Source organism: Hylobates moloch, unplaced genomic scaffold, assembly GCF_009828535.3.
Source record: "Hylobates moloch isolate HMO894 unplaced genomic scaffold, HMol_V3 SCAFFOLD_4, whole genome shotgun sequence".
Lineage (NCBI taxonomy): Eukaryota > Metazoa > Chordata > Mammalia > Primates > Hylobatidae > Hylobates > Hylobates moloch.
The window spans coordinates 156,851,160-156,866,658 of NW_026652279.1; the positions used below are offsets into that span (position 1 = coordinate 156,851,160).

Here is a 15,499-nt window from a genome sequence, read left to right on the forward strand (position 1 = left end):
GCAGAGACACACATAGACTCAAAATAAAAGGATGAAGGAAGATCTACCAAGCAAATGGAAAACAAAAAAAGGCAGAGGTTGCAATCCTAGTCTCTGATAAAACAGACTTTAAACCAACAAAGATCAAAAGAGACAAAGAAGGCCATTACATAATGGTAAAGGGATCAATTCAACAAGAAGAGCTAACTATCCTAAATATATATGCACCCAATACAGGAGCACCGAGATTCATAAAGCAAGTCCTGAGTGACCTACAAAGAGACTTAGACTCCCACACAATAATAATGGGAGACTTTAATACCCCACTGTCAACATTAGACAGATCAACGAGACAGAAAGTTAACAAGGATACCCAGGAATTGAACTCAGCTCTGCACAAAGTGGACCTAATAGACATCTACAGAACTCTCCACCCCAAGTCAACAGAATATACATTTTTTTCAGCACCACACCACACCTATTCCAAAATTGACCACATAGTTGGAAGTAAAGCTCTCCTTAGCAAATGTAAAAGAACAGAAATTATAACAAACTGTCTCTCAGACCACAGTGCAATCAAACTAGAACTCAAGATTAAGAAACTCACTCAAAACCGCTCAACTACATGGAAACTGAACAACCTGCTCCTGAATGACTACTGGGTACATAACGAAATGAATGCAGAAATAAAGATGTTCTTTGAAACCAACGAGAACTAAGACACAACATACCAGAATCTCTGGGACACATTCAAAGCAGGGTGTAGAGGGAAATTTATGGCACTAAATGCCCACAAGAGAAAGCAGGAAAGATCCAAAATTGACACCCTAACATCACAATTAAAAGAACTAGAAAAGCAAGAGCAAACACATTCAAAAGCTAGCAGAAGGCAAGAAAAAACTAAAATCAGAGCAGAACTGAAGGAAACAGAGACACAAAAAACCCTTCAAAAAATTCATGAATCCAGGAGCTGGTTTTTTGAAAAGATCAAAATTGATAGAATGCTAGCAAGACTAATAAAGAAGAAAAGAGAGAAGAATCAAATAGATGCAATAAAAAATGATAAAGGGGATATCACCACCAATCCCACAGAAATACAAACTACCATCAGAGAATACTACAAACACCTCTATGCAAATAAACTAGAAAATCTAGAAGAAATGGATAAATTCCTCGACACATACACCCTCCCAAGACTAAACCAGGAAGAAGTTGAATCTCTGAATAGACCAATAACAGGCTCTGAAATTGTGGTAATAATCAATAGCTTACCAACCAAAAACAGTCCAGGACCACACGGATTCACAGCCAAATTCCACCAGAGGAACAAGGAGGAACTGGTACCATTCCTTCTGAAACTATTCCAATCAACAGAAAAAGAGAGAATCCTCCCTAATTCATTTTATGAGGCCAGCATCACCCTGATACCAAAGCCTGGCAGAGACACAACCAAAAAAGAGAATTTTAGACCAATATCCTTGATGAACATTGATGCAAAAATCCTCAATAAAATACTGGCAAACCAAATCCAGCAGCACATCAAAAAGCTTATCCACTATGATCAAGTGGGCTTCATCCCTGGGATGCAAGGCTGGTTCAACATATGCAAATCAATAAATGTAATCCAGCATATAAACAGAACCAAAGACAAAAACCACATGATTATCTCAAGAGATGCAGAAAAGGCCTTTGACAAAATTCAACAGCCCTTCATGCTAAAAACTCTCAATAAATTATGTATTGATGGGACGTATCTCAAAATAATAAGAGCTATCTATGACAAACCCACAGCCAATATCATACTGAATGGACAAAAACTGGAAGCATTCCCTTTGAAAACTGGCACAAGACAGGGATGCCCTCTCTTGCCATTCCCATTCAACACAGTGTTGGAAGTTCTGGCCAGGGCAATTAGGCAGGAGAAGGAAATAAAGGGTATTCAATTAGGAAAAGAGGAAGTCAAATTGTCCCTGTTTGCAGATGACATGATTGTATATCTAGAAAACCCCATTGTCTCAGCCCAAAATCTCCTTAAGCTGATTAGCAACTTCAGCAAAGTCTCAGGATACAAAATCAATGTGCAAAAATCACAAGCATTCTTATATACCAATAACAGACAAACAGAGAGCCAAATCATGAGTCAACTCCCATTCACAATTGCTTCAAAGAGAATAAAATACCTAGGAATCCAACTTACAAGGGACGTGAAGGACCTCTTCAAGGAGAACTACAAACTACCGCTCAATGAAATAAAAGAGGATACAAACAAATGGAAGAACATTTCATGCTCATGTGCAGGAAGAATCAATATCGTGAAAATGGCCACACTGCCCAAGGTAATTTATAGATTCAATGCCATCCCCATCAAGCTACCAATGACTTTATGCACAGAACTGGAAAAAACTACTTCAAAGTTCATATGGAACCAAAAAAGAGCCCGCATCACCAAGTCAATCTTAAGCCAAAAGAACAAAGCTGGAGGCATCACACTATCTGACTTCAAACTATACTACAAGGCTACAGTAACCAAAACAGCATGGTACTGGTACCACAACAGAGACATAGATCAATGGAACAGAACAGAGCCCTCAGAAATGACACCACATATCTACAACTATCTGATCTTTGACAAACCTGACAAAAACAAGCAATGGGGAAAGGATTCCCTATTTAATAAATGGTGCTGGGAAAACTGGCTAGCCATATGTAGAAAGCTGAAACTGGATCCCTTCCGTACACTTTATACAAAAATTAATTCAAGATGGATTAAAGACTTATATGTTAGACCTAAAACCATAAAAACCCTAGAAGAAAACCTAGGCATTACCATTCAGGACATAGGCATGGGCAAGCACTTCATGTCTAAAACACCAAAAGCAATGGCAACAAAAGCCAAAATTGACAAATGGGATCTAATAAAACTAAAGAGCTTCTGCGCAGCAAAAGAAACTACCATCAGAGTGAACAGGCAACCTACAAAATGGGAGAAAATTTTCACAACCTGCTCATCTGACAAAGGGCTAATATCCAGAATCTACAATGAACTCAAACAAATTTACAAGAAAAAAAACAAACAACCCCGTCAAAAAATGGGCGAAGGATATGAACAGACACTTCTCAAAAGAAGACATTTATACAGCCAAAAAACACATGAAAAAATGCTCATCATCCCTGGCCATCAGAGAAATGCAAATCAAAACCACAATGAGATACCATCTCACATCAGTTAGAATGGCCATCATTAAAAAGTCAGGAAACAACAGGTGCTGGAGAGGATGTGGAGAAATAGGAACACTTTTACACTGTTGGTGGGACTGTAAACTAGTTCAACCATTGTGGAAGTCAGTGTGGCAATTCCTCAGGGATCTAGAACTAGAAATACCATTTGACCCAGCCATCCTATTGCTGGGTATAAACCCACAGGGCTATAAATTATGCTGCTATAAAGACACATGCACACGTATGTTTATTGCGGCACTATTCACAATAGCAAAGACTTGGAACCAACCCAAATGTCCAACAATGATAGACTGGATTAAGAAAATGTGGCACATATACACCATGGAATACTAAGCAGCCATAAAAAATCGTGAGTTCATGTCCTTTGTAGGGACATGGATGAAGCTGGAAATCATCATTCTCAGTAAACTATCGCAAGGACAACAAACCAAACACCACATGTTCTCACTCATAGGTGGAAATTGAACAATGAGAACACGTGGACACAGGAAGGGGAACATCACACTAGGGGACTGTTGTGGGGTGGGGGGAGGGGGGAGGGATAGCATGAGGAGATATACCTAATGCTAAATGACGAGTTAATGGGTGCAGCACACCAACATGACACATGTATACATATGCAACGAACCTGCACATTGTGCACATGTACCCTAAAACTTAAATTATAATAATAATAAAATTTTTAAAAAAGAAAAATAAATAAAAAAATAGAAGCTGAAATAAAATAAAATAAAAATAAAAATAGCCCAGTGTTTCACGTGATCTTTTGGAGAAAATGCAATTTAATCTCATAAAAAGTTATATTCAAAAGAGAAAAGAACTATAAATTCCAAGATGTTGAGATAGCTGAAAATGGAATAAAAATGTATTGTTAGCTGCTAAATAAATACCTTACTTAGAATAAATCCATTTTGTAAGATGTATTAACATTTTAAGGCCACTAGAGTATACTGCCTGGCCAACATACTTTAAAAATGTAACACAGTTATCCATATAAATTAGCATAGTCTCCAAAAATCTTACCCTTACTGTATATAGTTATCTACTCATCACCAGGAGAACCAACCTGAGAGTTCTTCATACATGACTGTAATACTAAACAAGAACTAAAGGTGTTAATAAAAATATTTCTTTAATTAATTTTGCCTGGATAAAGAAATCATAAACTTTCACTTGTAAATAAGGGAAAATGTACATGAAATTACAGCCATCCCCACTCGTGAGTATTCATAGAGCACTCACCATCCTATTCCTTGTCTTCAATCAGCGTGGCAGGAAAAAAAAGTGGGGGTATAACTTTAATTTTTGAAAGGTTACTTATATGTGTATATGAAATGGTAATCTGCAGTACAGAAAATTTGAGTAATAAATGTTTTCTCTTCTTTTGGGCTATACATTTGTTCAAGCTAAAGATCCAATATTATCAATGATTTTTGCAACCCATTAGATCAGTAAGTTCTAGATTCTATAAAGTTTTTAGTTTTCTGTCAGAACTTTATCAACTCCTGTTTCTCTAAGCACACTAAGTCAAATTTATCATATGAAAAGTGATTTTAAGTATCTCATACTTTATGAATGTCAGATGTATTAGAACTCCATAAAAATAAAGAAACCAATATAATAAAGAGGAATATTTACCACAGCTTGCCAAGTTAATTAAAAAACGGTAAAAATAACACTGAGTTTAAAAATAGTAAATATTAGCTAACATTATTACTACAATATTAATTTTAAAAAATAATGATTTACTTAATTTTTTTCCTCAAAAGAAATTCAATTTAGGCAGTATTTTTTTATTGGCAGCATTTTGTGAAACTATTTTAACAAATAATAACTTAATAATTATAATTTTCATTAATTTTATTCATGTTTAACAAACAACATTAATGCTTATTATATGCCATGAATTGTTAAAAATACTTTATTACTAAATTATATTATTTATTCTCTCCAAATTTAGAAACTCCCTAAACAAGTATGTACTATACCAATTATTTACTTGACTTTTATGGCAGCTGTGTTAGAATAAAGAAAATTACTACTTTCGAATATGGGAAATCATAATTTGTATGGTGATAGCACCATATAGTGCAAATGAAGAACAGGATCAAAAAATGCTACAAGGCTAATATTTAACAATTTATTTGTTGCCTTATGTTTGTTGTTTCATGTCTTTGAGGTTTAGCCATTCTATAAATGAACTTTATTTATGGGACAAATAATTTATTCTGGGTAAAAGGAGAAAATAAATACATGCATATTTAACAGCGACCAACCATAGGTATCGAAAGTCTTAAATTTCAAATTTTCTAGTTATCCCAGGGATACCACCGGAGTTTCAGAAATAAAATCCCACTCTCAATGTAAACATAACAGTTGTATCTAACTAATGAAAACACTTCCATCTTTATGATTAATATGAAAATAAACTTCAATAGTAAGTAATTCAATATATGGCAAAGGTTTCAGAATTTTTTATAAAGAGCTGTTATAATTAGTAAAAAAAATAAACACAGCAAGAACAAATGAGCACAAGTTAGGAACAAGCAATTTACACAAGAAGAAATTCTAAGGCCAATAAACATGAAAAAAAGTTAATCCGTGCAATAATAAACTGCCAATAGTTGACTTTCTTGGAGACAAATTATAAAATTGGTTCAGTCCAGTGAATTAAATACACTTTTTTAAAAAAAAAAAAAAATAGAAACACCATTTCATTTATTAAACTGAAAAAGTTTAAAAAATAGTATGAGTGGTTATTAAAGTTCTGGGAAATGAACAGATTTCACATCCTGGGGTGAGTGTCCATGTTAGTACAATTTTATGAGGGTAGTTTACAAGTATGAATCAAAAATTTCAAGAAGTACTATACTTTATCAACTATTTTCCAGAAATTTGTGCTAAGGAAAGTCTGCAATGCACACAAACTGGTACACACACACACACAAAATTAAATGAAAAAGTAGGGAAAGAATTTAAAGTCCCGTTCTATGGGACTGTTTCAATAAATGATGGACTATCCACAAGATGTGAAAAAAACAGGTACACACTATGGTTCTACCGTGCAAAACAATATGCTGTGTATGCATTTATTTGATGCTATAAAAATATTCACAGAAAGACTGGAAAAACATACTGTACACCAAAATATTATGAGTTATCTCTTTAATTGTGAAATTAGTGATTATTTTTAAAGGTTGTGCTTTTTTGCTTTCCGTAGCTTTTTGACATTAGCCATATGGTACTGTAATAAATAAAAACAATCGTGTGTGTGTGTGTTTGTACTTTCTACATAAAAGAAAGGTGAAACATATGGCAAAACAGTATATCAAATTAATTCCTTAAAAACAAATGGGTATAATAATACCAATTTCATTTCTATTCAGACTTACTTTAGTTTCCAAAAGAGAAATCCTTGAACTTCATTTGTTTCCGTCTCATCCTCTACAGTAGTATTAGTCACAGCTACATTTTGGAAATAAAACAAAAATATTTTCAGACTGGGAAAAGAACATGTAATCAAAAATTAGAAGAACTTGGCCAGGTGTGGCAGCTCACGCCTGTAATTCCAGCACTTTGGGAGGCCGAGGTGGGTGAATCACTTGAGCTCACGAGTTCAAGATCAGCCCGACCAACACGGTGAAACCTTCTCTACTAAAAATACAAAAATTGGCCAGGCGCGGTGGCTCACGCTTGTAATCCCAGCACTTTGGGAGGCCGAGGCGGGCGGATCACGAGCTCAGGAGATCGAGACCATGGTGAAACCCCGTCTCTACTGGGGTGGTGGCAGGTATCTGTGTCCAGTACAGGAAGAGGCTGAGGCAGAGAATGGGTGAGGACGAGGGCTTGCAGTGACCGAGATGCCCACTGCACTCACCTTCTCAAAAAAAAAAAAAAAAAATACAAAAATTAGCCAGGCGTTGTGGCATGCACCTGCAGTCCCAGCTACTTGGGAGGCAGGAGAATGGCTTGAGCTTGGGAGGTGGAGGTTGCAGTGGACTGAGATCACGCCACTGCACTCCAGCCTGGGTGACAGAGTAAGACTGTCTATAAAAAAAAAAAAAAAAAAAAATTAGAACTCACAATGAAATGAAATTCCATTTGTTTTACCTTGTTTTTCCTTCATGGACCAGATTAATACATATATATATGCATGTGTACAGGCTAACATTCCTAAGTGTGAGCTGTCTTTTTGAACATGCTTGATTAAATACTTAGCAACTATAATACAGTGCTTTATAGATTAGTTAATAGTCAAGTTCTATTTTATAATCAGAAATAACCCAAAGGCCTGTAACAAATGCTGGGTTTAGCTTTTAAGTGAGGCAGGAAGTCCAAACCCTAAGTTTAAATATAAGTTCCTACATATTTCCAACACCTTTAAAGATAATCAAGGAATATTTAGAAAGACACCAAAACTCATGGTCTCAAAGAATAAAGATATAATATTTTATAGTCATTTCCCTTCTCCCTTACATACCAAATAATTATACTATACAGACTGGTTGGTGGAATATGTGAAGGGTGCTTTAGGATCATAAAGACTGTGACCTCTTACAGTGTGTGGGGTGGCTATCAGAGTGTATCAGAGGTCAGCAATTATGCTTACCCTTTCTTACTTTTCTGAAACTCTGACTCTCTAGGACTATAAGTAAAAACAACCCTGGGTACTTTGATCTAGTCATCCTTTCCCTCTTGTTTGTTAATTCATTCATTGAGCAAACATTTATTGACTGCTTACTATGAGGTGTCTATGACAGGATAGACACCAAGAACAACAGAGACACAAAAGATACAGACCATGAACTTTTCTAAAAGAAGGCACAGAAAGATATGGGATATAGAAAAGAGAAGAGCATTCTCTAACAGAGCAGCAAGATAGGCAGCCATTTAAGAGGCACAGACTGATATATTTGAGTCTTAAAAGATACGAAGTCTGGCCGGGTGCGGTGGCTCAAGCCTGTAATCCCAGCACTTTGGGAGGCTGAGGCGGGTGAATCACAAGGTCAGTTCAAGACCAGCCTGGCCAACATGGTGAAACCCCGTCTCTACTAAAAATACAAAAATTAGCCAGGTATGGTGGCAGGCACATGTAATCCCAGCTACTCAGGAGGCTGAGGCAAGAGAATTGCTTCAATCCGGGAGGCGGAGGTTGCAGTGAGCCGAGATTGCACCACTGCACTCCAGCCTGGGTGACAGAGCAATGATTCCATCTCAGGAAAAAAAAGAAAAAGATATGAAGTCTTTAGAGGAAATGAAAGAAGCGAAGACAGCGGTAGGTGGAAGGAATAGCATATGCTAAGGGATGAATGTAGGAAAGGTCATAAAGACTTCCCATGGAGCCCATGCATAAAAGCATCCAGGGAACAGAAAATTATTCTAAATAATAAGTAGTTTAGTGTTTCAGGCAAGAGGACACAAATTAGAGAGGGCTGAAGGACAGTAAAAAGGCAGTAAGAAATCAGATTATGAAAAGCTTTGTTTGCTATGTTCTGAATTTTTGAGAGAGGTTATAGGGAGCCACTAAAGGATTTAACCAGTGGAATCACAAAGTCAGATTTTCAACATCAGAAGTTCATTTGGAAAGTACTGTGGAGATTAGACTGATTAATCTGTTTTGAGGGGTGGTGAGATTGAGGGCACTGAAGACCTAAGATCAGAGAGATGGCTAGTTAAAGGTCTGACACATGTATACAGAGAGAAAAAAAGAACTGCACTAAGGAGTGGCAACTAGAATTGACAGGCGAAGACATATTCCAAGTGTGTGTAAAAGACTGATGACAGGCCGGGCGCGGTGGCTCACGAAGGAGGAGAAGGCTGAACCGGAGGCGGACTTGCATGACGAGATTGCCCACTCACTCACCTGGCGACAGACAAACTCTGTCTCAAAGATGACAGAATGCAGTGCATAATAATACAGATGATACATATGTGACCATCTGACTTTTTAAAGAAAATTCTATAAGCGCAAGAATAGCTAAAAATGCCTTAAATTACTATCATGACTACAAGAGAGTAAATTATAAAGCATTGTAGAGCTATACACAAGCTATACAGAAATACATAAAATCAGAGTATTATTTTTACTATACTTTTTCAGTAACTCTTTAACCCAAAATATTTAAATTACAGTAATACAGATCTTTATTTGAAGCACATTCAGTAGGAGGAGCCAGAGAGAAGTCTGTGATGAAAGCAGGGCCTCTATATGAAAAAACAAAGTTGAAGCAGGAGCCTCATCTGAGTGCATATAAGAGAATAAATGTAAAACTCTTAACCTTAAGAATCAGGCATAAATAAATTTGACATGAACCAGGTAATAGAAGACTTCCATAAGTGTTCTGAGAACTTGTTCAGTTTATTTAAGTCTCCAGAGTCTCTTCATCTAGAGTATACATTTAGTTCATAGAATACAGATAGATATTGGTTAGTAGATCACAAATCTAATGAATCTACCTCATCTAAACAATTCATAGGCCTCTGTCATCCTGCTCCAGGAAAGAAAAAAAAAAAAAACTACCATCCTAATTTCATTACAAATAAATATTTCACACAAAACTTCCTTACATGGGCGAGACCCAGATGCCTATGCCAGTCACCTCTAGCAATAATCAGCCTCATCTATTGCCACAGTGTACCTTACATATACTATCAATTGTTATATGGTGCTGAAATGGTTGGGAGCCCATCGGGTATAAGCAAAATAACATACAATTTCATATTTTTAAAGAAATTTTGATAACCAATAATCTTAAATCCATTTCTTTCAGCTTAAAATTTAATTCCAAATTTTAATGAAGAATATGTCCACCCCATCTCTAGCCTCAACTGAACATATGTAGGATTATACTCATTAAATTTTTAAAAAGCTAAAGTATGTAAAGGCCTCCAACTTTTCATTCTACTCAAGTGCTGAGATAGAGAACTTACTTTTAACTTGGGTATCATCCAGTGCTTTGTATTCTGTACTCTTAATTGCTAGCTCCACACCATACCCAGATAAGTACATTTTCCGTGAGCTTGGTTTCTGTGCAAACACATTTATTTTATAAAAAGAGAAAACAGTCAAACATCTTGTTTTAAAGTCAGTACCACGATGTATTTGGACATAAGGGTAAATTAGTAATATTGAAGGTTTTTAATCACTGTGAAAAATTTGGGGGTTGTTTACATTGTCTCTAGCCTATCAAGGAACTAGAATTTGGTTAATGACTACTCTGTAAAAGCTTTGTCATGACTACTGTTTTAATTACTTTTTAATTTTTACAATTAAAATAAAAAATATCTGATCTTTTTCTGTTATTTCTTCAATGATGAGTTAATTAACAGAGGATCCAATACAGACAAGTTTCAACAAAACTGTTTTCCTTTTTGGGGATCCCCAAAAGATTTGCTAAACCAAAAATGTTCTTCACTTGCTGGTTGTCTAGATGTAGGACAACTAGAGTGCTGCCAAAAGCAAACACTGAAAAGTAGTGGCAAAGGAGACAAAAAAAGTTAGTGCCGTGAAATACCTGATAAAAGTTTTCTTTGTTTCTCAATGATTAAAATATACCAAATGCCACAAATTAACATCTGTTCTTGCAGTAAGGAGCTACAGTTCACTAAAACGGAGTGGTCCGAAATGTTTATGATCAGAATTTTAGTACCTTTAATTTTGTTCTTTCTATAAAGGGCAAATATTAAATGTACTCCTAGAGATTACCTCATCAAGCAAGAGAAGTCACCATATTTTATTCAAAAGGAAGAAACCCGGATGAACACACATAATAGTTTTAAAGTTGCTCCCGCTTCCAGACTGAAGTTCTTGTTGGCTGTACTGCAACCATTATCATTTGGCGTATCTCAAGAGGTTAGAAAACCACTTTAACCTAGAGCTCAGCAAACTCCCTGGAAGATGCCATGTGTCTTTGCTTAATTCAGGTTTGCATAGGGACAGTTTTGCATGATAGAGGAAAAGGTAGAGATTGGAGGGAAGGAGAACTTTAGTAGTGTGTTATTCTTTGTATTCTCTCCTTTCCTCCCTAAACTTTCTATCAAGCCTTATTGATATGCATATGGCCAGAGTGACTGTTCTTTGGCCTGTTCTATTTCCAAGTAAGAATATGTAAAAGTTAGCTTCAGATATTCAGACAAATACTTAACATTGCTGCCCACACTAAAATTTAATTTGCTAATTTCTCAGGCCCACATTATATGAAAGATAGCATGTAGAAACTGGGTTATTTATAATTACAGTAATCTGATAAAGATGAAAATTTTTTAGAGTTTTCAGTTTCATAACAGCTCAATTTAAAACTACATTTTGAGTATCTAGTCAAAAGACCAATCAGTTGGTGGCTAAGTGAATCGAAACTATAAGGCCATGTATCTTGTTATAGTTCATAAAAGAAATGCAATTTCACATAGCCAATTTCCATTATCAGTTCTGGAAAGTTATTAGCTCCTCAGTAATAACAATGTTTCCTAAATTCATACTTACTTTCCTCATTTGGAAATGTGTTGATATAAAATTTGAATTGTAATCTTGTAGTTTAGTAAGTTTGGATTTGCAAACCAAACTACCAAATCAACAGGTTAAAAAAAAATCTTTGTTTTTCTATTTCTTTTTCCCCCACGAAAAGGCTTTTTTCCCCCCACAAAAAGGCATATGTTAAAAACGTAGCATAAATATGTCTATTTTTATTAGAATTACATGTTAACTAGATTTACATTATAGTTATTTTGAACATAAAAGATGTCATTCATTAAATATAAGGCTATAATTTGATGTTACTAAATGCCCAGATAGTTAATATGATTTTACAGAAGCACACTTAATGGTCACATTCTCTATGTCAGGCCTCTGAGCCCAAGCCAAGCCATCGCATCCCCTGTGACTTGCACATATATGCCCAGATGGCCTGAAGTAACTGAAGAATCACAAAAGAAATGAAAACACCCTGCCCTGCCTTAACTGATGACATTCAACCACAAAAGAAGTGTAAATGGCCGGTCCTTGCCTTAAGTGATGACATTACCTTGTGAAAGTCCTTTTCCTGGCTCATCCTGGCTCAAAAAGCTCCCCCACGGAGCACCTTGCGACCCCCATTCCTGCCCGCCAGAGAACAAACCCCCTTTGACTATAATTTTCCTTTACCTGCCCAAATCTTATAAAACGGCCCCACCCCTATCTCCCTTCGCTGACTCTCTTTTCGGACTCAGCCGGCCTGCACCCAGGTGAAATAAACAGCCATGTTGCTCACACAAAGCCTGTTTGGTGGTCTCTTCACACGGACGCGCATGAAACTCTAAATAATAACTTGAGACCGATTCTCAACAGATGGGCATAGCTCCCCAGGGGCATGTTAGAACCACTTGGGAGAACATTTAAAAAAGACAGACAATTAACAACAACAAGGTTCATTGCACAGGTTTACTTATAGATTTTCTTATAGATTTTTATAAGAAATAGCTATTTTATAGACATCTACTTTTATAGATAGTTACAGATTTTCTCCCACCTTGCCACCTGAAACAGCAAGTCCAGCCTCTCCTCTTCCATTTCCTCCTCAGCCTACTCAACATGACTATGAGGATAAAGACCTTTATGATGATCCACTTCTATTTAATGAAAAATGTATTTTCTCTTCCTTATGACTTTCTTAATAACATTACTTATCTAGCTTACTCTACTGTAAGAATTACAGAATATAATAATACATGTGACATGAAAAATATGTGTTAATTGACTGTTTCTGCTATCAGTAAGGCATCCAGTCAACAGTAGGTTATTAGTACTTAAGTTTTAGTGGAGTCCAAAGTTATACGTATATTTTTTAACAACATGAGGGGTCAGTATCTCTAACTCACGCATGCTTAGGGGTAAACTGTACTTGTATCTCCCACTCCCATTCCTATTCTCATTTGCCTCTCAGCTCTGCCTTACCTGATAGAGAATCATAGTCTTAAGGTGCTACTGTTATTGATAGGAATGTATCCGTCCTTCTAGCAAACTCAGTTGGGAAAAATTGAGAATTATTGGCATAAGATGATGAGACAATATAAAATGTTTTGAGTGCACACTATAGACCCATGACTCTGTCCTCTTCTTTTATATTTATTTTTTCTGAAAACACTTTCATCACCATCTAACATAAATCTGTTTTACATCTCTTGCCACTAAAATTGAAGTTCTCTGAGAATAAGGAATGTTTCTCTCTTATTCACTGCTACATGAACCAATGCCTGGCACAGAGGCATCCAAATATTTATGAAATTAATGACTTAAATATGTAATCATTTACAAAATGTACACACACCCACACTTTCTCTTTATCTCACTTTACAGATAATCTTTATGTAGATTATGCAAATATCTATATGCCAACACACTCAAGAATAAGATTTTCCACTTCTACTAAATAGCAATAACTCACTCAGAATTATACAATGAACAATTAAAATTGAGAATGTGAAGAACACTGAGGGAAAAAAATATATTTTATATGATGTTATTGTAGGGCAAGTCCCCAAAAGATCTTGGCAACCCAGCTCTTCCTCGCTTTCTCACTTGTAAATCTCAGATTAACTGTAGAATGATGTGCTAGAAGTGCAAGAAATATGAAGGAATTGCCAGTAAAGCCAAGCTCTGTTCCCATCGCTCCTAGAACAGGATGTCTTGAGATGCTTTAGCACAGCTCATCAAGCTGCTCCTAGGTATAAAACCCAGGGAAGAGCAGGCTTTCAGAGTTCCTCAGCTGTGGTGCAACATGAACGACGTGCACGTGAGACTCCATCCATCCTGGGCGGCTATCCTAAGCTTTGGGGGATGAGCTTGCCATGAATCCTTAGGTGTCTATTGTCCCTTGCTGCCTGTCTGTGAGTAATAAAGTTGCTTCCCTAAACTTGTTGTGCGAGTGTTCTGTCTCACCAGACTCATGCTAGTGGATTGATACTGGTACACAGTATTGGCAAGGTGTTTACAGTCCTCCCCGGGATTGATACCAGTGCACAGTGAACTTGCATCATAAAATTATCAAATATATAAAACAAAATTAAGATACTGAAATAAGCTACTTATCTTCTATCACCAGTACTAAGCACAGTGCCCAACTTACAGGCATTTGTGGAAGATTATTATAAAGGTCACAAATGAATAACTCCTTCCCATGTCCAGACTCCTTTGCAATGTGACCTTGCTACTTCTCACCAGAAAATTGAGTCTATTTTTCCATTCTTTTGAACCTGGCTGGCCTTGTGACTTGCTTTGACTAACACAAGGTGGCAGAAGTATCACTGTATGAGTTCTTGGGCATAGCGCTTAAGAGGTATTGCAAGTTCTACTCTTTTCTTTTTGGGACCCTAAGCCATCATGATGTGAAGAATCATAGTCTAACTCTTGGAAGATGAAAGGCCATGTAGAAAAGACAAGAAACTCCAGCTAACAGCCTCAATTGCCACACAGGTCTGTCAGAATAACTCGAATCCCCAAGCTCTAATCCAGTGCTGAATGACCCCCACTGCATGAACAATACCAGCAGAAAAAGTGCCCCGACTGTCAACCCACAGAATAAAGAGAAACAGTAAGTCAATATTGCCTTAAGCCACTAAATTTTGAGAAGATTTGTTACAAAGCAGTTCAGACACAGACACAGCATCTAATAAATGTGCATGGAGGAAAGAAAGAAGGAAGAGATGACAGATTCCTCTAACAAATTTCTAATTCAAAGAATACCTAGTTTCCTCATAAATAGTAGTAACTTAAGAGTTTTTCATCCTCTACAATCATATATTACTGCTTTAAGAAGTTATAAGGTAGCTTCAATTAGCACTAAGAAACTTAATTTTGGATTCCCCATGTAAGCAGCAAAGCTATGGTATCAAAGTAACTCTAGGAAAAAAAAACATTTGTTTTTTAGATTTTTTTATTTTTAATTATTATGGATACAGAAAAGTTGCACATATTTATAGGGTATATGTTATAATTTGATACAAACATACAAAATGTAATGATCAAATCAGGGTATTTGGGATATCTATCACCTCAAACATTTTATCATTTCTTTGTGTTAGGAACATTCCAATTTTTGAAGTCAGGGAGACAGAGACTAGAATGATGGTAGTTACCAGAAGATGGAAAAACTAGTGGGGATGTGGGGATTAAGAGGGGATGGTTAATGGGTATAAAAATACAGTTAGGAAGAATAACATCTAGTGTTCAGCAGCACAATCGAGTGACTATGGTTAATAATTTATTATATATTTCAAAACAAGGAAAAATAATTTTATAAGCATTACA

General features: G+C 36.2%; 1 protein-coding gene across 5 annotated transcripts in view; it reads right to left on the reverse strand.

Annotated features, from left to right (window-relative positions):
- The window catches only part of UGGT2 (UDP-glucose glycoprotein glucosyltransferase 2), a 233,570-nt gene that overhangs the window by 190,889 nt on the left and 27,182 nt on the right, over positions 1 to 15,499 (reverse strand). For 4 of the 5 annotated variants that reach the window (XM_058438019.1, XM_058438016.1, XM_058438017.1 and 1 more), the window contains 2 exons: positions 10,150 to 10,246; positions 6,612 to 6,684 (listed from right to left, as the gene is read on the reverse strand). In XM_058438019.1, the coding sequence (XP_058294002.1) occupies positions 6,612 to 6,684; positions 10,150 to 10,246 (170 nt within the window). The remainder of the gene's footprint in view (positions 1 to 6,611; positions 6,685 to 10,149; positions 10,247 to 15,499) is intronic. The other variant, XM_058438020.1, reaches the window with a different exon arrangement.